This window comes from Trichoderma evansii, assembly GCF_050947405.1.
Source record: "Trichoderma evansii strain SZMC 28006 chromosome Unknown GGI43scaffold_14, whole genome shotgun sequence".
Lineage (NCBI taxonomy): Eukaryota > Fungi > Ascomycota > Sordariomycetes > Hypocreales > Hypocreaceae > Trichoderma > Trichoderma evansii.
Window position 1 is genome coordinate 465262 of NW_028145192.1, and position 21908 is coordinate 487169.

At 51.8% G+C, this 21908-nt stretch overlaps 5 protein-coding genes across 5 annotated transcripts; 1 reads left to right on the forward strand and 4 right to left on the reverse strand.

Moving 5' to 3' along the window:
* Positions 1–579: 579 nt before the first annotated feature.
* Positions 580–1878, reverse strand: GGI43DRAFT_89238 (uncharacterized protein). Its single transcript, XM_083210470.1, has one exon. The coding sequence runs from the start codon at positions 1766–1768 to the stop codon at positions 968–970; it is 801 nt and encodes a 266-aa protein (XP_083059200.1). The 5' UTR covers positions 1769–1878; the 3' UTR covers positions 580–967.
* Positions 1879–5755, reverse strand: GGI43DRAFT_88959 (uncharacterized protein). The gene is made up of 5 exons (XM_083210468.1): positions 5459–5755; positions 3416–5274; positions 3073–3338; positions 2176–2994; positions 1879–1976 (listed from the first exon to the last, which is right to left on the reverse strand). Exons 1-4 carry the CDS (start codon positions 5641–5643, stop codon positions 2188–2190), a joined length of 3117 nt encoding a protein of 1038 aa, XP_083059201.1. The 5' UTR covers positions 5644–5755; the 3' UTR covers positions 1879–1976; positions 2176–2187.
* Positions 5756–7927: 2172 nt separating this feature from the next.
* Positions 7928–12169, reverse strand: GGI43DRAFT_428491 (GRAM and VASt domain-containing protein; the record flags this gene model as incomplete). The annotated part of the gene is made up of 3 exons (XM_083208967.1): positions 7928–9048; positions 9136–11465; positions 11940–12169. The coding sequence occupies 3 exons, from the start codon at positions 12167–12169 to the stop codon at positions 8390–8392; spliced, it is 3219 nt and encodes a 1072-aa protein (XP_083059202.1). The 3' UTR covers positions 7928–8389.
* An 876-nt stretch (positions 12170–13045) lies between these two features.
* Positions 13046–15201, forward strand: GGI43DRAFT_88951 (uncharacterized protein). Its single transcript, XM_083210467.1, has one exon. The coding sequence runs from the start codon at positions 13448–13450 to the stop codon at positions 14996–14998; it is 1551 nt and encodes a 516-aa protein (XP_083059203.1). The 5' UTR covers positions 13046–13447; the 3' UTR covers positions 14999–15201.
* A 1237-nt stretch (positions 15202–16438) lies between these two features.
* Positions 16439–20800, reverse strand: GGI43DRAFT_423769 (uncharacterized protein; the record flags this gene model as incomplete). The annotated part of the gene is made up of 5 exons (XM_083208285.1): positions 16439–17847; positions 18597–18813; positions 18892–19913; positions 20009–20609; positions 20735–20800. 5 exons carry the CDS (start codon positions 20798–20800, stop codon positions 16439–16441), a joined length of 3315 nt encoding a protein of 1104 aa, XP_083059204.1.
* Between the last annotated feature and the right edge of the window lie 1108 nt (positions 20801–21908).

Here is a 21908-nt window from a genome sequence, read left to right on the forward strand (position 1 = left end):
CACGGCTGGGGGTTTTTCGCTCCCTTCTCTTCTTCTTTTTGCGCCTGCTGGCGTCGTTGCTTTTTCTGCGCTCTGGCATGGATTTGCGATGGGATGGGATTTATTATGGGCTGGGCTCAGAATGGGGGCCGTGGCCGGCAATTTTCATCAATTTTTTCCTCACGCCCAATTCGCTGGAGACTGCAGGGGGTCGTTCCCTTTGCGCACTGTGCGCTGCGTCGGCACTGCCCCCCCAGCTCTGCTGCCTGCCTCTGCCGTACCGCCAGGTAAAGCGGTACTCTGAGGCACTAGCAGTGGTACATGGGCGGCGCGGTATCTGTCCTAGCACCTGTTAAACCTGGGCTAGAGTCGGGCCCTGGGAGGCAAACGATCGTGACACATCGTGGTCGCACAAACAGAGTTTAACTGCCATCGACGGTACCCTGTCGCTGCTCAAGGCCGCTGGGTCGCACGGGGGGTTGAGCACAAATGCGCTCCTGTTCAGCCCTATCCGCAGCCGCATCGAAAAGGCCGCATCCCCCAAAATCCTTCAGCGTTACGCATTCGGCGGCCGTGGACGTAGCACGAACTGCTTCGCGCACGCCGTGCTTGTGAGTGCATAGCTGTCGGTAACGGGTACCTTGGCGCCAGGTACTGGGCGCCGTACCGCGGCACCTTGGTTTACCTCGCGCTGGCCTGACGCTTGTTCCAGCGCTGCTCCGTCATCATACCGAGAGCGTGCCAAGTATAGTACATGCCAGACCTCTTGTGCTCCCTTGCTCCCTGCCTCTGCCATGGGCTCCGATACTCTGCATTTCAAATCGCCCAGCGCCGTCAAATCACCTCGCCAGAACGCTCGCCCCGGCGCCCCTAAAAAACCCGCTACGCCGGCCACTTTGCGCCTGCACCATGTGATGTCAGCCCGCCTAGAAAAAACTTACGTGAGCGTCCGCCCAATCCCACGCCGCCATCCATGCATTGGCTGCTTCTAGCAAGCGCCCACAGGTGCCGAGCGAGCCCAGGACAGTGCCAGAAGCCCGTCTCTTGCACGCGGTCTTGGCTCGAAGCGGGACGCGGGAAACTGGTCAGCTGCTGAGATCCAATTTGCACAGCAAAATTGGAATTCTGCGGCTGCATTTACGATCCGAGAGAGCAACCCTGGCAGCGGCAGCATGCCACCGCGGTGGATCGCACAGCTGAGATGAGATGCCTGCCATGTTTCATCTCCCTCTGTACAGTACGAGCACTCAGTCTTCATTCTGTACGAGCTGACAGGCGCCTTCGTACTGCTACTGTACGCGCTACGCATAGGTACGACACTGTAAATGGCGGGAGCCCCGTTTCTTCGTCTATTAAAAGGCTGCTTTGTAAATGGTATCCGTACATGTACTTTGCGCCACTCTGCCCATATCGCAGAAAACACAGTACTGTAGTGACAGCTCCATGCCGCCAAAACGCCAGTTCCTCCCTTGACATGGGACTTTTCGGCTCGGCCACACGGCCCGTCAGCATCCAGACCATGTATGGGCACAGCCACTGCCGTCACTTTGTTTGCTGTTTGCTGTTTTATGCATTGTCTGCTGCAGCATCTCTTACCTTGACAACGTTGCGTTGGAAACGAATCCGCAACAAATGGTACAGAAAGAAATGGATGGAAAAGAGCAAGTCGAAGAGATTGAAAAGGAAGAAAAAAAATGAAAAGAAAAATGAAAAAAGAGAAGAGACAGAAAGAAAAGAGAAAGAAACACTGAAAGCAAACGTATGTATAATGGAGGAGACATGAATTCATTTCTCTCGGTAACAGCACTCATACGTCACCTCTATCCCTTGCCGCTAGGTCATGCCCAATGTCAACCCAACGCTGCGCATATCATTTTCGCTATGTGAGTGCAGCCCAAAGCCGCCCGTAAATACTCGGTGTATATCAAATCATTAAATCTCATGGTGATCACAATTTCCAAATGCGCCCGCCTGTTTCTCGCTCGCTTATGGCATGTCTAAACATTATTCAATGACCCATGAAAAAAAAAACTGAAAAAAGAAGAAAAAGAGAAGGAAAGGAAAGGAAAAAGAAAAAAAATCCGCCGGCTAAGAGGGTATGAAACTTCTAAAAGACAAAAGAAAGGCAAAAGAAAAACAAGAAAAGGAGAGTATGGTGAAGACAGTGGTAGAGATCACACTTATACATGTGCATACAAGTATAAATCATTAATCACCACCGCCGCCGCCGTCCGACGGACGTTTCCTCTTGCGCGGCCGCCGCCCCTGGTTCCCCTCGCCGTCGACAAAATGTCCCTTCTCAATCTGGTGCTGTCGTAGGTTATCCGCGCGTTTGCTGTATTGGCTCGTGCAGCCGGGATACGGGCATCGGAATATCTGTGGGTTCTCGCTGTGTATCGTCTTCATGTGCTTGGCCATGCTGCCCACAAACCACCTAGGATCGCCTTTGGGTCGATAGCCGCATATCTCACAGCAGTTGTCAGATTCGACCTTTGCCGTTGCTGCTGATGGTGCTGTCGCTGTCGGTTCTGGTTTGCTGGGTACTGAGGCATTCGGTGGTATCAGCGGGTCTTCCTCCATAAGCTGTAGCGTCTCAGGGCCTAGAGCCAGAGGCGGTGCAGGTGTGGCTGCAAACGCTGCTGACTCGACCGTTGGCGCTGAAGTCCACTCTGCCGCGCCCATGAGTGGGGCACCAACAGCAGACGCCGGCTCGGGCATATTACCATCGTCTGGGTTGAGGTTGACCATGGACTCAAAATCAAAGCCGTCAAAGTTGACTCCCATAATGGCATCGAGTGCTTCAGTGGAAAGGCCTGATGATTCTACCCCTGTCCTAACAGGCACGACTGCCGAGCTTCTACCAGGCTCACTAATTAGCGATTTCATGAGTTGGATGCCGCATCGATGATATGTTGACCGGGAGCTGAAAAAAGGCCGTTGCGCGTATAACTGATCGGTATTCTGTCGAACAACTTCGATAAACTCGTCAAAGAACACATTGGAAGGGAGATAAGTCTAGATGTTTGCAACTCGTTAGCCCATGCATACTACATGTGCTTTTTTTGGAAATAAAAAGTGGCTCTTCTCTCTTACCTTCCCGGCTTGCATCAGCTCTAACTCCAGCCGTCGCACGGTTCCCACTCCACCAGAGTTGACCTGGCCAATAAGTTGTTTCATGCCAAGCTCAGATCCTGGAAAGTGAGAGTATTGATGAGAAATTATATTTTCAATCATGAACCTAGCGGCAATGGCAAACGGCGAATCAGAACTTGCTACAAGGCTGTCCTTGTAGTGTTGGTCGGCAAGCTCAGAGGGTTGTCCCTTATAGCTGTGCTCACGTAGCGTTTCGTACTCGAGTTCTACAGTTTCAATCATTAGCCTCTTAAGTGAAAGACAGAGGAAAAGAAAACAGAGTGAAAAGGTCAAGTGAGCGTACCGTCCAAAAAGTATGCCGCAAGCGTTACCAGTGGATCAGATCTCAATCCATGCAGAGAGCGTTCTGGCTGTTTACCCTTCGAGTTCGGGCTTAATTGCAATAGTTCGATAATCTCGTTGTTGTCTACTTCGCTGTGCTCCCAAAGAGTGATGACGACTTCAATGAAGGATGTTCTGTCAGGTTCCGAGAACCAGCTGCTATACAAGAGTGCCTGCTTGAAGAGAGTAGCAGCATATTTCGAAGCGTCGTGTTCGTGGATCACCAGAGACAGAGAGAAGACAATGTGGATGAAGCATAAGAGGTCTAGAGGTGATGCATTGTGACGGCCTTCTAAGATGTCCACCATGGTTTCCATACCAGCCGCTGCAACAGAGGAGAGAGACATCTGGCACAGCTTCTTCATGAGAGCATTCTGGTTGATGGTGTCGAGTTTGTTCCTAGAGTCGGCAATGTGCATCCGTAGTGCGTCTTGGACTGACCTGGCCAGAGACTGTGTAATAGTGGTGAGGTTAGAAGAGGTGACATTATGTAGTAGAGCTGGTTCCGAAGTCTGCTGTGGTGGTGGTGGTAATTGTGGTGTGAGGGCAAGGTTGATGGTGTTAGTTGAGGGTAACGGAGGTCCAATTGGCATTTCAAATGGTATATCGGTGTTGAATGAGAAGGCAGACTGGTCCAGGCTCATGTGAGCTTGAGTCTTTTGAGGATCCATGGTGACAGGAATGTCATCAAACATGGGAATGTCAGCAGGAAGCTCCGACGGACAAGAGTTGGCAACCATGTTTTCAAACTCTGAGTTGCTGAAAGGAATAGGTCTTGTTGAGATGGTATTAGTAGCAAAGGGGCCCGTGGGTAGGAGGCTCTGAGGGCTAACGAGGTCGTCAGGTGACGTCAAGGCTGACTCGAAGCCGGATGTCTTTGTCCATCCACTAGACCAGCCCGACATGGGCGAGATGTTATAGCTGGCGGTGCTATCAGTGCTGTCGGTGCTGTCTGTACTGGCAGTCGACCGGACAGAAGAGCTCGGGGCCAGCACCTTGCTTCGACGGCTAGCTTGGCCTCGATACTGGTCCAGGTGCGTGTTGACCTGCAGTGTTGGACGATCAACCAACCTTCCGTGTATGGGCTTCATTAGGCTTTGTGGTGCCACGGTTGGGGGAGATGGTGGTGACGGCCTCCAATTTATGAAATCTGCTTCCATAGTCGATGGCAGCGGTACGGCTCCCGGGCGGGAGCCTGGTGGTGAGATGGGGAATGTGGATGGGGGGAGACAGGGGACCATCCCAGGGGCGGGTATAGCCTCTGTCTCGGTCTCACACTCCGGGATAGTGGGGAGCAGTACCTCGCTCGAACCGATCTCATGTATCTCGGTCGAGAAGAGCTCGGCCTGCGGAGGGAGAGGTGTAGGCGTTGTGGGTGTGAAGACGGACTCGTAACTCGGAGGCTCTGGCTCGTCCTCGCCCCCACTGCCGCCGCCGCTGGCAACTGTGCCTATTCCCATGGAGGCGGCCAGAGCAAGGCCCTGAGACTTTGGTTTGTGGCCCAGCGAGCTGAAGAAGCTCTTTGCCATGGTCACAATTTTCCTCCTCTTAGATGGGTGCCCCAGACAGCGTCTGCACTTGACATCACTGAGCTGTTCGGGCTTTTCGCAGTCGTAGCACCAGTACTCCCCCCCGACGAGGTGATCGCACGAGTACAGGTGTTGAAGCATGAGCTCATGGTTGGGGAATCTCTTCCGGCAACGAAGCAACGGGCACTCCCGCCGCTCCTCTGGGGTCATCTTTTGGCAGGCATTGCGTTTGACGGCTACCCATACGATGAATCTGTGCAAGGCACATTCGTCGCCCGAAGTATTGCGTGAGCTTTAGGACGGCGAGAACAAACCAACAGTCAGCATATAACACCATAGTAAAGTAAAGAGAGAGAGAGGGAGGAAATAGGGAGGCAGAGAAAAAAAAAGTTAGAGATAGACAAGGGGGAACGAATATCAACTGAATGCATCGTCTCTTGCTTTCTCCCCATGAGTCAGGAGGGCTTTTCACTTACACACACGAAGTCGGCATCTCGTCGTCGACGACTGACGAAGTCACTGAGGATGCTGAACAGCTGCTGCTGGAAGCAATTGTCGACGTCCTCCTTGGACCCAAACGACCGACGGTTGGGCTACGGACTAGACGTCGTAGGGCTAAGGCGGCGGCGACACCAGGGTCGTCGAGCTTCTTGTTTTCCATGGCGGTCTGAACCTATCCTTGACCAGGTTGTCGCCGTCAGGTACCGCAGTATGGTTATGGGGCAACAAAAGGTCACCAAACAAGGCCCCCTCGTGTGGAGTTGATCTCTGTTAAGGGGAGCAGGACAAGACAAGAAACAAAAAGAGAATGTGGCAAAATGTAAGAAGGCAGAGTGAGAAACGGCCACCCTTCAGGCACCGTCCATGGTGTTTTTGTTTCTTTCTCTAATTGCACAGGCTACGGCTGGTGAGCTGGCTGGAGCCTTGGAGGCAGCTTTGCCAGACGGGAGGTCCTACGCAGCGAATGAGACGAAGACGTCTAGGACTTTGCCGGGCGACTAAGTAGGACTCGGGGCAGGGGTATCCCTTTTGGGTGTGACCTGGTGGCATGGCCTGTCCGCGGCTGATTTTTCGTCGATTTCGTAGTGGCCCTTGGGCAAGGCGACAGAGGAGGAGGGGAGGGGGCACGAGGGATTCCCCCCAATGGGCCTTTTCGCTGTGTCTGCCAGGCTGATCCCTGCGCCAGTGCTCCCCAAAATCGGCCGCCCCCCAGACTGTGGCTTGAGCACGCTGAGCATTATGCTGTGGATGCTGTGGTTAGCATGGCGAGTGTAACGGGCAGCGCAGCGCAGCGCTGTACTCAGCCGGCATCACGGATATCTGCTGGCCTCGGAGTTCTGCGATGCTGAGATGAGGGAGCCCAGCCCAAGCGCCAGCCCATCGCGAGGCGTCTTTCCGCCAGGTCTGTTAGTGCCAGTCTATTGCGTAACGGCTCGCTCTCGTACGTGAGCAACAGCGACAAGAAGAAGCGCCATAAGCTATGCTCAGTGCTAGCAGCGGTAGTGCCATCAGATCGCGACGCCAGAAGGGCAATCCCGTGAGCACCACCCGGGCCTAGGCGAACCGAGGGGCTACTGCGCCACATCCAGGCACAAAAGAGAGATAAAGCTGAGGCGCAGAGAGGCGCTAGTATCTGACCATGAATGAACCAAGCGGGCATCATCGCGTCTCTCCCATGCAGGGAAGCGGGAGCAGGAAATCGTCAACGATGACGTTTTGATTGGCCTTCTTCCTTTCTGTTCTCTTCTTTCTGAGCCCGATTTTGTGGTGCTTGTCTCAGATTCGATCACGACCCCCCTGCCTGCTTTTTCCCTCCCCGTACAGCCGGACAGAGGCATTTTCCCCTCTTACACGAGAGGCACAAGAACCAGAACAAACAAGCAGCATCTCTCAAGAGCCCCGGTTTAAGAGCCTCTTCCAGCTCCCCACTTGGCTCCCCCATTGGCCTCTGGCTGCCACCGCCAAACTGACTGAGCCGTGACCGCTCTTCGGCAGCTGATAATGACGCCCGGCGCCCCTTATTAGGTCTTGACCAGCCCAAGTCATGCATACAAATCATACATACATACATAACAACTGCGTCGTGCTCCGTACACATACATACATATTACATGCTTTGGCGGAATTGTTGGCATTCGGGTGGTGAAGCCACGTCAACGCTCTCAAGTGGGGGAGCATTGGATGATTTTTACTTCATGTTTTGCTGTGATTGCTGCAGGGACGGGCTGCTAGCATGTACTATTGCCTATTCCAGACACCTCGGCAGCTCTTAGGCTGATATAATCCTGGGAAACCATCGCGATGCCGGAATCTTGGGCTATTTTCTTTTTACCGCCGTCCAACAGCAAAGAGAAAGGAAAAGGTTCTTCAGCCACACGGACACACACTTTCTTGCTCTTGTTCCTGGCCCGGTACCACCGACACACAGAAGAAATCCTTCTCGCGTCCCCTCGCACCACTCAAGGCGTCTTCAACCCCCCCTAACAGATCCTAACGGTAGTACTGCTACTTTGTAAGTGGCCAGCGTGATAAACTATATGCAAGTATGCCCACAGGCCAACAAGCCACATGCCGCGAAGAAAAAAAAAGCCATAGTGCGGCTGTTGGCGCCAGGGATAATCGTCTCCATGTCCTCAGCAGAGGAGCCACTCAAGGCACTTACAAGGCCCTACAAGGCTGACTCGCGCTCCTAGTCTTAGCTCGGTTCCGTAAGACGCCGAGCCATGCTGGTCTCAGTTACATGCATACCATACAGAGCATTCCTTGACTTGGATGGTTGAGCTATCCAGTCAGTTTTGGGTAAGTAGACCACCACCACTATGCCGGATTGGTTGCCTCTCGCAGTGAGATCCTTCTGCAGGTGTCGATTTCGAGCATCCGGTTACTTTACTCGATTCATATCGCGTGTCAGCAGCAGTGGCAACCTGTCCACATTGACATTGTTTCTTGTGGTAACATCGTTTTAAAACTAGTAGTGGTTATCAATTCTTTTTAGAATTGTTTTTCAATAGTTGACAACTGAGAGCTTTTTTTAGGCATACAAGGAAGTCATGTACAATTGAACCAGAGTGAATTCAATAACTCGCTACAACACAATGATGACAATGATGATAATAATAGAAAATACCCAAAACCCCTCATGGCAAACAAGTTGTGATATCCCAACCAGTGGGGAATTTCTCACTCGCCCCCGCCATACTCCGTAATCTATATGTACATAAGGAAAAAAATACTTTGGCTAAAAAGAGGGCTTTAACATGCAATATGATGCCATAATGTGGGTGGTGTGAAGTGGTGTGTAGTGGCGTATAAGTGTACGTGTGACTTGACAAAGAAAATAAAGATAATGAAACTGATGAGTGCGTCCTTTTTTACAAGGTGGAATCGCTTGCTTGCTGTTGGTTAAGCTATAGCAGCTTGCTTTTCGCCATGACTTCTCTCAATACTTTGAGCTTGTCCTCGGTAACCCGGATGGCCTCTTGGATTTCTCGCTCGTCCATCCGCTCTTCTCTCACCCTTTCCTCCAATGTTCTGGGATCTGCTTCTCGCTTGCGAGCGTTTGACCTTTCTACGGAAAGGCGCTCCAGGCTTACGCGCTCCTCTAGCCACCCCCAAAGTTCGCTGTCTTCTCTGCGCCACATCTCGTCGTAAGCGGCAAGGCGATACGCGCTGTTCAGGGAAGGGTCTGATCCCAGCGGTGCGGGGCTTCTGTTGCTCGGCGTGAAGCCAAATCCGAACCAGGTAGCAACCAGCAAGCCCACCAGAAGCCCATAAACAATGTTTCCCGTGAGAATAGGCTTGAGAATATCGACAATGGGTTCCAGAATTCCGCGTGCCGGCTCGAACAAGCCCCAGTTTGCCTCTTCCGTCTTGGCACGCGCACCTGGGTTGATAGACTCCGTGGATGACTGAAGTGCCTTGCTCTTCTTGCCCTTCTTTTTCGACTTTGGAGCCCCGTTGCCGTTAGTAGAGGCTCGCGGTCGGGTAGAAACTGCTGCCTTCAAGGCAGCAAACAAGTCCTTGCAATACTGGGCCTGACCCTCATTGACGTTCTTTTCAATGGTGCCTACAACGTAGCATGTTAATAGGCAGTAATTATAGCTAGCCAATTGGAGGCAGAAACAAAAGTACAAGGCTTAAAAAATTCACGTACCTTTCAGCCAACTCTTGCCACTCCATTCTGTAGTGCAATTGACTTGCACTCGAGTGGCGTTGTTCTCACCCCAGGAGAGACAGTACTTGGTCTTGACGCGGAAGATGTTGCCGTTGGGAACGTCAGGGTTTTGCGTCACTACACTCACGTTGACTGCCTTTTCGTAGTCGATGTTGTCTACGGTTTCGGTGACGATGCATTTTGTTTGCTTCGGTCCGATCGGAGCATACAGAGGCTTGATGTAAGTGAACCCTCGAGTGCGGCTATCGGGGCTCATGCCCTTCTTATCTTCCATCTGCAAGTCAAAGCACTTTTGGTTCTCCGTAATCCATTTACCCATCCACTCAGCAGAAGCCTCACCGAAGAGCATAGAGAAAACCTTACCCATCGGAGCTGGGATAGTTTCATCGGCCAAAAACTTGTCGTAGTGCGTCTCGCCGTCACCGCAGTCAGTCGCAGCGTGCGTCGCCGGGCCGGGGAACGATCCGGCGCCAACTGCTGGAGATTGCCCGTCTGCGGCCGCGTCAAGCACGGCTGCGCTGGGAGCGGGAGCGCCAGATATTTTCCTATTTGCCTTGGCAGAGTCTCCGCCGTTGCCGCCAGCGTCTGCGGCCTGGATTTCGGGAGCATGGTCGCTCTCTTCGTCATAAAAATCATCGTCATCATCGCTGCCTTCTTCAGAATCGGATCCAGCTGGTGTCTCCGGCTCCAAGTTTCCAGACTCGACATCAAGCTTCTCAGTCTTATCACCACCAGTACCCTCGAGCCGTACTCCGTTTAGCGTGCTAGTCAAGGTCGGATGGCCGAGCTTCCAGATGTTGACAATCAGATCGTAAGTGGCGTCTCTGCTAGTGAAACTGGCGAAGATGTGTTTTGCATGCAAAGTCGATATCATCAGTCCGTTTTTGAAGACCAAAGCAGTGCTTCTCTTCTCCACGGATACTATCTCGTCAAAGCTCACAACCAGAGTCGTCGTCCATCCGAGAATGTTGCTGCTGAAACAGAGGTGACCCTCTGACACATATAATCGGCCGTGCGCAAGAATCTCTCTCTGTAGCGCACAGCTGTAGTCCTCAATAAGGTAATCGTCATCTGGCACGCTCTTGAATAGGGTATGGAAGTCGCGGTTCCTCTTTTTACTAGCAATGGCAAATCCCGTGAGCTTGGGAGCAGTACCCCCAGGAGCTGCTGGTGCGACTGTGTTCGTAGTGGCCGTAGAACTTCCTCGCTTCCTCTGAGTATCGCTTTTTATGCTACCGGCCCGCTGCAGTTCATCCGTAGATTGTGAAGCTCCTGGCTCCCCTTCCGCGGCTTCGTACAGCGATCTGGGCCTACTGATCGTTCCGTCGAGTGCATCATCTCCGGGCCTGGCTTGAGTGTCAGTTGGTGCCGATTCTGATCGTGTGCGTGTATCGTTAAGGTCTGGGAATCGAGATGTTTCAATGGCCGCCATGGCTGCAGGTGGCTCTGCAATGCCAAGTTGACTCAAACTAAGTTCGCCGGTTCCAATTGTCTTGATTGCCGACTCCTTTTTATCCATTACGTCGCTCGACTGAGGCTCAGATGGTGGGGGTTCAACGTGGTCGGTTTCTGGGGCAGGGGATGATTGTGGCTTAGCCGCCAGATTCGTCCGAGTCTTATTTCCTCCTATTCCAATACCACCGCCCTGGATGTTGCTACTAATACTACTTGCAGCGTTTTGGGCAACTGAGAACATGGATGAGAAAAACCCCGCTGAGCTCGGTGTCTGGACCTCGCTGCCTTCAGGGGTAGGTGAGAGTGGTGCAAGGGTGATGTTGGACAGCTTGCTGGGCCCTATACTCGCGGATCCCGATTTCGTTCTTCGATGCGCGCTTACGGCGTTGGAAGAAGAGGACGTGCTATCCCCATTCGAGGCGGGCTCTGAAATGACAGGCGGTAGCTTCCTCTCCTGGTGCAAGACGAGTGGACTTGTTCGCTCGACCGGTGTCGGTGGGGTGTTTACAATGACGGGGCCAAACTGATCGTCGCTTGTCGAGGGCCGAGCAGGCGATGTCGAGATCCTCGCCGGCGGGACGATTGAATGCTTTTCAGGGTGTGAAGCCGTCCTGGCTGCAGCAGGCGGTTCGGGGAGTTGAGCTATCTCGCTTAGGCGCTCCTTGGATGCATTGGGAGACGAGCTCCTGGAAGATCCACGGCGGAGGCGCCTAGACAAGAGAGACGGCCGTCGTTCGCTCGTCGGAGGGTCGAAGTCGGTCACTTGTACGACGGGAGATGACGCTGCCAGGTGCCCAGCGTGCGATGTTAGGGATGTCGTGGCCGAGCGAGATAGTGGGGGGCGAGAGCTGCTTCTGATTCGGTGTCAGAGCTTGATGCGACGCCTTTAAATGAAGACAAGTGCATGTAGAGAGGGGCTGAATCGCATACGTGGGCTGAAGCTAAGAAGTACAGCAAATGCGAATACGAGCCAAACAAGAAAGAAAAAAAAATAATGTGGTGCGTGCGAGAAGGGAGAGAGAAAATCAATGGAGAAAAGACAAAGACAAAGACAAAGACGCAAAGATGCGCTGTGTGGCTTGTTGAAGGAACGCGCGCTTGGGCTTGGAAGGAAAGACGCAAGGAGGGAGTCCGTATTAAGTGTAGATTGGCAGCATGCCATTGAATGCTACTTTGCGCCGCTGCTGCTACCTGTCATTCTGCCACTGGCGAGACGACGAGGTACATATCAAATCGACACTTTTAATAGGAACACCAGAAAGTGTAGGCAAGCCAAAAAAAAAAAAAAAAAGTAAAGGTTGTTATGCAGAATAAATCTCAAGACTTACCGGTCAGATTCTCCATCGGCATCGGCGCCTCCCGACTCGTAGGATCCAAAGCTGCGATCGTCGATATCGTCGTCGTCGGCGGCGTTGATGGATGCTGCATCGTCAACGTCCTCGCGGCCTGATGCGTCCGATTCCAGGCCTCCAGTCTTTACTCGTCGTCTGCGCTTGGCCAGAAGCTTGCCCAATCCTCCGCCACCACCACTGCTTCCTCCGCCATTGCTGCTCTCCATATTCTCTGCAGGCCGCTAATGCTAGCCGAGTGAAACAGTGACACGCGCGGATCGATCAATCAGAGGCCGCGGATCGAAAGGGAGAAGAAAAGAGGATCGCCTTCTTGGAATCGACAAGGGAGAAGGAAGAAGAAGAAAAGAAGAAGAAAAGAAGAATAAGGTGAGTAAGTCGTAAAATAAGATGAAGAGATGAAAATGCAAAATATAATCTGGAAAGCTGCAAGCTGAAGTCCCCGCTTCGCCGTCGACGCTCTTATTTCTTAGTGAGCGTTGTTAACAGAAATCACCGGAAAACTAGGAGAGATGGCTTTTGATTTGATGGACGTTCGTCTTGGTCGCGCGAGCGCTTCTAGCATGATATTCTTATATAAATAGCATTTCCTGTCCTCGCGACTCCTGAAATCATGGACCAGCTCCGTGCTGTGCACTAACAGCCCCGTTTGATTCGGCCAAGCGAGGCTGCGCAATTAGCAAGGGCTGTTTGATCGGGGCCGATGGCACGGAGGCTCCTCCAGAGATGCGAGAAATGGCCCCTGGCGAAACGGACAAGGGAAGCTTTGTCGAGATTGTGTGACGAGGCACCCCCGGAGGAGGAGAATTGAAGGTGGGGGGCTCTTTTTTAGTGCCAGATAGAAGCCAGTTCGTTGACGATGGCGGCCGTGAGTGACGACGATGCGGGAGATGCAATGCGCCGACGCCCCGTACTGAATGGATGCTGGCAGTTGTTGCTGCTTGTTGCGGGTGCGTGCTGTCACGATTTAATAATATTTCGACATCTGCGTCACATACTGTACATGTGTATCAGCGCAAACAGTGCAAACAGTTGCAAGCCTCACGCCAGCTCAGCGAACAAGCTGTTTCATTCAGCAGAGCCTTAAATACTCCAGCACTAATCACCACCTAAATTACTGCCTAGCCGATGCGACTCCAGAAGCTCAACCCAGACACTTTGGCCGTTTTGTCCCAAGCGCCAAACCTAGCCAAGCCGCGCAGTACTTGCCAAATACCCCCTTCCACCGCCCAATCCCTGCTGCCGCCGGCTGTTCATCCAATGTCCATCGCGTCCGCATGCCGTCATGAAGCGGGACGCTAAAAAGTGCCCGCACAGATTATACACACTTATGCGCACACGTGCGCAACTCATCTTCATCCACCAAAGACGGCCGAAACTGGCAATTTCCCACATCGTCAACCCGACATACTGTCCCGTCTCTCTCGCTTCTGCCGCAGGCGAGAGACACACATTTTGTCAGTAGACTCAACCGTGATTTTCACAACATGGAGTCTTCGCCGCTCACAAAGGCGCACGACCACGCGCGTGCTGCCGCTGTCGCTACCCGCCAATCTTCGTCTTCTGATACCACCGTGGCCATCAGCGAGCACACCCTGGCCGCAGGCGAGTTTGCTAATGCCGCCAAGTCGACTTCCAGCGTCGAGGCGCTCAGGACTTTGAAGCTGCTCGAGGAGCATCACAGGAAGCTAGCTGAGATCCTCAAGCTGCCGCCAGAGCAGGTGCCGCACGCCAGAGATGGGGAGCTTTCCGAGAAGGCGCAGTCTGAGAAAGGCGACGTCGACGCCCTCGGCGTGGACTCTGCGCGAGACTCTGCCCAGGCCACGGTCGCCAAAGCTTCTCAGCCGCCTGGCTTGGCGCAGCGCCGCTACATGGGCCGCGAAATGTCGTCGTCCATCGCTAGCAACCTCGCTTCCGCCAGAGGCATCCGCTCCAAGGACCGCACCCAGCCGCTCAGCCCCAGCGTGTCCAACGACCAGGCACCCGGTAACGTCGATCCCCAAGCGAAACGCGATGCTTCCAAGGCCAAGATGCAAAACATTATGGACCGCCAGACCGGCCGACCTACTTGGGTTCCGCCTGTAGCCACTACATCTAAGCAAGAAGGCGTTGCGCCCAAGGGCAGCGCGTCTCCCAAGGTCGAGCCAAGCTCTCCCGCAAGAGATGATGGTGGTTACACCCGCTTCTACAACACCTTTGGAAGTCTGATCAACAAAATCTCTGCTCCTCTCGCTTTCGCTGGTCTGCCGCTCATCCAAGAGGAGCCCGCGACTCCCACTGAATCTGCTGTGCTTCCCCCTACTGTCAACCTGTCCCCCACCAAGCAATCCCGTACTCGTGCCTCTCCGTCTGCTAGTGTCGAACCGGATCTGTCCAAGATTTACTCCAAGGCTACTATGCGAGCTCTCGTTCGAGATGGTCATACTGCTGCTGATTCGTTCTACGTTGTTCCCTCTACCGGTCATACCATGTCTTATGCCAACATTCTGAGCTACGCTGAAAAAGAAAAGCGCCGATTGGAAGCCTCGATCCATGGCGACCTCTTGCCTCATGATGAAGATGACGATGACTTTGTGGACGCCCGTGAAGCCCCTGGTTCTATTAACCCAAGACGACGTATTGCTCGTAGCCACTCAGAAAAGGAACTGTTCAACACCATCGAAGAACTCAGCTTGGAAAATAAATCGCTAAAGGACATGCTTGACAAACTTTCGAAACGCCTCCACACTTTTGAAGCCAGCGCCCAGAGCTCTGCTCTTGCTCTTGCTGAAAGCTATCGTATTATGCCTCCTGGTTCGCAGCATTCCTCTGGGAGAGTGAACGACGATGAGTTGATACGGAAGAATCACGAACTGGAGGAACAGATTTCGGCAATGACGAAGCACATGGAACGCCTTGAGAAGGACAACCGTAAGCAGCAAAAGACCCTTGAGAAGTACCGTGAGAAGTGGGAGACGTTGAAGGCTGGTGCAAAGGCCCGGAGGGGAGCGCAAGTGTCGGCTGAGAGCGTGGAAGATGCTCGCTCGTCTCAGGGGTGAAGCGACCTTGCTTGTTGACCATGTGTCCAGTCTCTCATTCTTGTTTATTTCTCCACGTTTGATCGTGCCAGCAGCTACGGTGTGCCTTTGCGCACGATCTTATCTATCTGTGCCTCGTAGGTAGGGCAAAGCGTATGCCAGCGTAGTTTTGCTTTTAAATATACGATATTGTTCCTCTAAGTATAATAATGATGACTAAGTAAACCAGTGATTGATGATGAAGGAGAAACAGCGATTATTGCTTGATTAACAAGCACTGTCCGTAAAGTGTGATCAAACATACTTCAATATAGCACAGTCAAATGCCCATGGTGAACTCCAGGACACCAAGAACGGCTACCTACCTACATGGTGCTCGATCCACTCTTTCTTGTTCACCAACCATGCATTATATCAGTTTATCAAATGTGTCTCGCTGTAAACAAAGCAATAATGGCAGGGGAGTTCGATTTTTCAGCACAGAATTGCAAACATTATGTCTTATTAGCAGACGCATTCTCATCTTTAATTTCATAACATCATATAGTTTCCCGCATTGCCTCAGTTCTCATTTCACCAAAAAGGCTTTGCTTGACGACAAATAGCATGTCCTCTAGCTGGAAAGCTTTCTGGTATAATCTCATCATTGGCATGCTATTCCCTGTGGTAACTAAGCAAACACTCACTCGGCCATTAGCTGACCGAGCAGGTTGACCTTGCATTATATCGGACTTATAATAGGGCCTCAGTTCCCACAACACTGAAAGTTTTTCTTTGGCGGCATATAGTCCTCCAGCTGGAGAGCTTTTTTCCACTGTGGTTTCATCACTGGCCAGATGCCTTGTGGTAACTCCAAGGTCTTTTGGAAACGATAGGCCGGGCATAAAAGCATGGTTTGGAGCCCATGATTGTTTTGCGTCAGACTATGTAGGCGAACCCCCATACATATATAGATAAAAATTTGCCTTGTCGTGATGCCTAAGGCAAATTCAGAAGACATCTTGATAGAGTGGCTTAAATTTGTATTATGGTCCACGGCTATTTTTTTAATTTTGCGTTATAGGTACTTTAAGTGCTTTCAAACTACAACTTCTGCTACTTCTGCTACTTCTGCTACTTCTGCTACTTCTGCTACTTCTGCTACTTCTGCTACTTCTGCTACTTCTGCCATCCTACTTATTACATATATGCTACTCAACTCTCAATATTACAATTGTGTAGATCATATAATTTGAGGGTTCTCTCCCCAGGTTATATGTACTTTTACTTTGGTACTTTTACTTTGAGACCCTTAATTTTGTCCACCCTTTAGCCAACTTAAATATAAATTAAGATTTAAATGTGCGAGCCATCGTCAGCCTCATTCTTCACTATATACCTAGTAGGTACATAACTCGCACCTCGACTAAGGTATCTAGCATTCACCAAAAATACACTTCGCCATATCATAAAGGCGCAACTCTAATTCCACCAAAAGCTCACACTAAAGCTGATGCTCAAACTGCGTACGTAATGCCACCACCCGATAGGAATGACCAATGTGTCCCCTGGCTGTAATATACATTCCCAATACGGCACATCCGCCAGCTCTTTTCTCGTCTTCTCCCAATCTTCTTCGTCGTTCCCATCACCACTACTATCGACTTCATCCCAGCCTTCCAAGACGCCAACGTCTAGCTCACTCGTATTGCTCATATCAACGCCAAGTTCCATCCCCCTAGGCCGCAACCGCTCCGTCTCCTCAGGAGAATACAACCTCACATACTTTGTTCCAACAACCTGACAGAGCAAATTATGATACCCATCCGTGTGCAGCGGAGTTATGGTCTTCGCAGGACCAAACCACGCGTTCAGCTGAGGAACGTCCACGACCGCTTGGTTTTTCGACGAGGTCGTGGGATGTGGCGGGACGTCAGCCCAGCAGAAGTCTGGCACCCGAATGTCGTTTCGGAGAGCGGGAATTTGTCCGAAGAGGTTATGCTGGGCCAGATACCCTACCATTACATTTTGTGGTGCCCGCTTGGCTTCGCTTTGGGGCTCTGGTGCGCTGGTATCGCTAGCATGTGGTAGGATGCTGGGGTCGATATATTTCGCCAGAAAATCTTTAAACTGTACGAGCTCCTGGCTCCATCCTTCGTCGACATAACTTCTCCCTATCTCAATGGGTACAAGTCTCCTCCCGCCAAATGTCTTGGAGAGGAGATATTCAGGACTATTCCACGGGGCATCCGAAAAAGCAGGCCATTCCTTTGTCAAGTCTGTGAACACGATAGGCAGAGGTCTTCCCTGACTCTCCTCATTCATGTACTTTTCGAATTTCTCCAACGTCCAATTCTCATATCTTGGACATGTCTTGTCTGCTGAGAGACTAGGGCGATTGAATGGCTCACGGTCAGAAAACGTTTGCTCTCTTTTGATGCGCTTATACGGCCTTTGCTCGCCGGCAATTGCCATCTTTTCTTCTTCCCAAAAGCGACTAAGCAGGTCCAACGTCCCTTCGATCCATTGTTTACCGAGAAATTTGCCTGCGCCGCCAGCTACGATGAGGGCTCTGTCTATATCCTCAACCACGCGGTCCATGACATGCTCATCGAACGAATCACACCGAGCAGCTTGCAAAACAGCGTAATGTGACATGAGAATCAAGGTATCCGTGTAAATCCACCTCCAGTACTGAGGTAGTAAATCAAATCGATAAGCATAAAACGTCGACATGGAAACCGACGCAAGATCATCCAACCTTGTCCGCAGCAGTTCCTCGTCCACCCCAGCATTGGTCCCTTGCTCCAGGGCCTCATGGAGCTTGGTGAGGCAGCGTGCTTGGCGCTGCAGCAATTGTTGCATCGCATACCCTTTTAAATCTGCGCTCTCTGATTGTGATGATTCGTGAACTGTATCAGTGTTGGGGTTTTCTGAGCCGGGGGATGCATGTTGAGATGTGGTGATGGTATTTGCGGCACCGCGATATCGTGACAACACTTGGTCGCGCAGCGAAGACATGCTGGATGATGACAATTGGACCGCTATATATGCATAATCACATAGATAAAAGAAGAAATAGAGAGATTGTCGCTTAAAATTGTTAATTAATGCATCCGCAGGCCGTGCTGGTAGAAAAAAATCAAGAAGTGGCGTGAGGTGTAAGTGGAGAGAAGTGAAAGCTCTGGTGCCAAACCTGTAAGCCATCTTCTTATCTTACCCGGAGCAAGCATCGGCCATCTTGACATCGCCATAAACTCCCGTTGTTTGATTTATTCATTCTTTCTAAATAGAATCGCATTAATTAAAATTCAACTCTTTCAACAATTAAATTTCATTAATCAAAATACCGCTGAATCTCTCTGCCCTTGCACTCGCCCATTCACTTTCTAACACCAAGTAGGTAGCTAAAGCAAAAATGGTTGAACTCATCAGAACATATATATATTTTCCACGCACATGAACCCCCACAACCAATTCCCATCATTTCATAAACGTACAAGAAATCCAACACTCTTTTCTTTCGTTACATTCGCTTGAGCTGCGCCGACTTTAAAATAAAACTAATTCTAACAAGTCCAGACACCCACAATGCCGTTGCGTCTACCCTCTACCAGGTAGCCGTCTTTGACACGAACACGCTCGACGATGGCGGCATTCTTGGAGGCAGACTTGACCCCCTCAGAGGCAGCGACGCCCGCTCCGCAGTCCCATTGTCGACCCTCAACCTTATCGTACACCTTGACCACGTCTTCGGTGGCCGCACTCACAATTCGTCGGGCATCAAACATCATACTGGTAACAGGGTTGTCATAGGCGTAAGCGTCATAGATGGATCCGGTTCGGAGATCCCATATCTGAAAAAGCGATTCGTTAGCTGATTCTGTCTACAAATTCCAAAATATTAATGTAGTGAGAATTAGGAATAGGCTTACTCTGATACTGCGATCCAAACTGCCCGTTACCAAGTGCACATCGTCAAACTGCAGACAAGTCACGGCGCCAGTGTGGCCGACCAAGCTGCGGTGAACCTGGCCACTTCGTAGATCCCACAAGCGGACCATGCCATCTGCAGTACCGCAAGCCAGTGCGGACTCAAACACTTGCAGAGCACCGACAAAATCGGCAGAGGTTCCCTGAGCACGACCTGTCGGCCGCCAGGTGCTATCGCTGGTGGTCGCAATGGCCGATGCCTGGGCAGCTGCCCACATGACGTCGAGCGTCTGCACGCAACGGCCCTTTTCCAAGTCCCAGTGTCGGATCGTCTTGTCTGCTGAGCCAGAAACCAGGACGTCTCCTCTGAAGTGGAGCGCTGTGATTTCGTCAACGTGAGATGATAGTGTGTAGAGAGCGCAGTCGTCCATGCTTCCCTCCGGTGGTTCGATAGGCTGAGCATCGGGGTGTTCAAAGGCGATAGCATCTTCGTCGTCGTCGCCAACTTCCTTACCGCCCTGAGGGTTGTAGTGTGTTTTGCTTAGATCCCATAATCTGATAGTCGCATCCATAGAGCCAGTAGCAAGAATGTTATCCTCTACCTGCAGGGCTCGCACAGAGGCCGTGTGGCCTTCCAGGTAACCCATGCACCGTCCGGCATTCAGATCCCAAACTCTAACAGTGTCATCCAGTGCAGCAGTAACCAAAGTTCCAAAGGGGGCATCAAAGTCCATGGCCGTAATCGTATCGCGATGCGCCCGGATTTCACGGATGCTGGATCCTGGCGCAAAGTGCTCGTGAAGGATTGGCATGGATTTTCGGCGATGAACCTTTTTCGATTTCCGCGGCTTGCCATCGGATCCGGGCAGCTTCTCATAGACAGATTTGGACATGAATTCAGGGTCATGGTCGTCGGCGTCGCCCACAAGATCTCGCTCGTCCTTTGTGGCAGTATTCCGGGCAATCTCTTCGGCCTCATCGACAATGGCTTGGATTTCGTCTATCTTTGTTTCAAGATCCATGACTATATCAAGGTAACCAAAGAATGGAAAGCAATTAGAGGCGCACATTCATCATTAAGGGACAAAATACATCTATCGCATGGGTTCAGACACCTACCGTCATGTTCAAGGGAGGACTCGTCCTGCTCGAAGCCTGCAAGCCTCTCCAAGACAATCCTACGCATGCCATAGAGATTGGCAATCTTGTTGTCTATCTCGCGGATCTCACAGCTGACCATGCTCTTGCGCACCCCCAACAGCTCCAGCTCATGCACCATGGTGGTCTTCTCCTTCTTCAACTGGGACAGCTTCGCCGGCGTGGCGGGAGTACTCTCTCCCTCCTCTAGCAGTTTCCTGCCCCTCGATGGGCGCCGACGGTGCTTCTTCCCGTCATCCGTCAACTCTGGGAAGCTAGCCTGGAAGCCTTGGAAGAGCGAGTAAGCGTTTTGGTGCTCGGGGATGTTGGAGAGCAGCTCGTCGGGGAGGTGCGTTAGGGCGCGGTGCTGGATCTCTGCCGTCGACAGCTTGGACCGCACAATCTCGGTAGGGCTCGACCGAGCCATGGAGAAGACGCCGCGCTGCACACTTGGGCGCTTCATCTGCTTGTGAACTTCGGCCATGGCGGCGCGATAATGGGCTCCCGAAGCCTCGGCGGCTGGTCCCATCAATTGGCTCGCCGTGACAGTAACCTTGCGACTGAATGCCTCAAGCCCTCGAGTCTGCAATGGGGAGGAAGAATATTGTTAGCTCATTGCGCCTAATAGACAATGGCAAGCGACAGCTCAATGGCCTCGGCATTGCGGCTGAATAGAATTTTTCTTGTTGTTTCCGAATGGCGACATACCGAGATGATGGACTGCTCGTCATCGGGGCCATCGTCGAAGGCATAATGGCTCTCCGAGTCGGCCATTACTCAACGGCTCGGCCGACGCTGAATGAGGCTCAGGGTGAGGCGCGAGGTTGAAGTAAGTCTTCCGTCAGGTATCGCTCAAGGTGAGAAAGAATCACGATTGTGCATCGCAAAAAATGGACATGGCCTTGCGGGTGTGAAATTTGGGACTGGGTACGGCAATGGATGACGCGCGCAGAAAATGCAGGACAGCCCGGGCCCCGGCTATTATGTACATGCTGCTTGCCTTATAAATGGGTGCTGCTGCTGCTCATAGGCGGTGCTAGCCGCTCTCTACTGGTCTTTTGGCCAATGCCAGCGGTTTCAATATTTCGTACCGCCATCCATGCACCCCTCTAGCTCTGCTCAGCTTCCCGCTGCCCTTGCGCTTTTTCACTCTGCTGCATTATCTCTACTTGTTTCTTTAGCAGTGGTACCTGGTATCGAAGTACAGCTACAATACAAGTTAGCTGCAGCACTACTTGTCTGAACTACAGAATTGGGTACCAGGTAGTACAGCGCTCGCATAATATTTGCTAGAATTGCAGGCCATTGGCGGTGTTTCGGCATGTCTCTGCTAGCCTCTGCATTTCTCGCTCGCCTGTGCGGTTCGTTGGACGCCCCACTGGGGGCTTTTCCGGGGGCGCAAGGGCTAGACGGCGGTTGATACAGGACCCTGGCAAGGCCTAACAAACTCGATCTCCAGGGGACCCTAGGCCTAGATGGGTGCCCAGAAGTGATCGCATGTTATGTACACTTTAGCGATGTGAGACCGGCTAATATCTGCCAATAATACGCGGTGCCTCGTCAAACAACATTTGGAAATCCGATCTATAGCCTTCGTCTTACACAGTCGCAGAATCTAGTATCTTACAATTTCCACTTTCGTCGTCGCAGCATCGGCGGCTCAAATTTAGTACTCGCTACTGCTGTACTACTGCTGCTACTACTGCCGCTACTAAATCACAAGCTGCCGCTGAAGATGGAGGGGCTCTTGGCTATGAGTTACTATGAGTCCCGTCAGACGCCGGTCTCGGGAGCGGCTCAACCTCAAATTCACGTCCCCCACCACAGTCACATTGCAGATCTGAGACGTCAGCTTACCACTGAATCCGTTGCGTATGCTTGT

Coding starts and splice junctions, on each gene's coding strand:
- GGI43DRAFT_89238 (XM_083210470.1), bottom strand. CDS start 1,768: ATGAATTCATGTCTCCTCCATTATACATACGTTTGCTTTCAGTGTTTC.
- GGI43DRAFT_88959 (XM_083210468.1), bottom strand. CDS start 5,643: ATGGAAAACAAGAAGCTCGACGACCCTGGTGTCGCCGCCGCCTTAGCC. Junction 5,275..5,458: donor GAGATGCCGACTTCGTGTGT/GTAAGTGAAAAG, acceptor GCCGTCCTAAAG/CTCACGCAATACTTCGGGCG. Junction 3,339..3,415: donor TGCGGCATACTTTTTGGACG/GTACGCTCACTT, acceptor TTGAAACTGTAG/AACTCGAGTACGAAACGCTA.
- GGI43DRAFT_88951 (XM_083210467.1), top strand. CDS start 13,448: ATGGAGTCTTCGCCGCTCACAAAGGCGCACGACCACGCGCGTGCTGCC.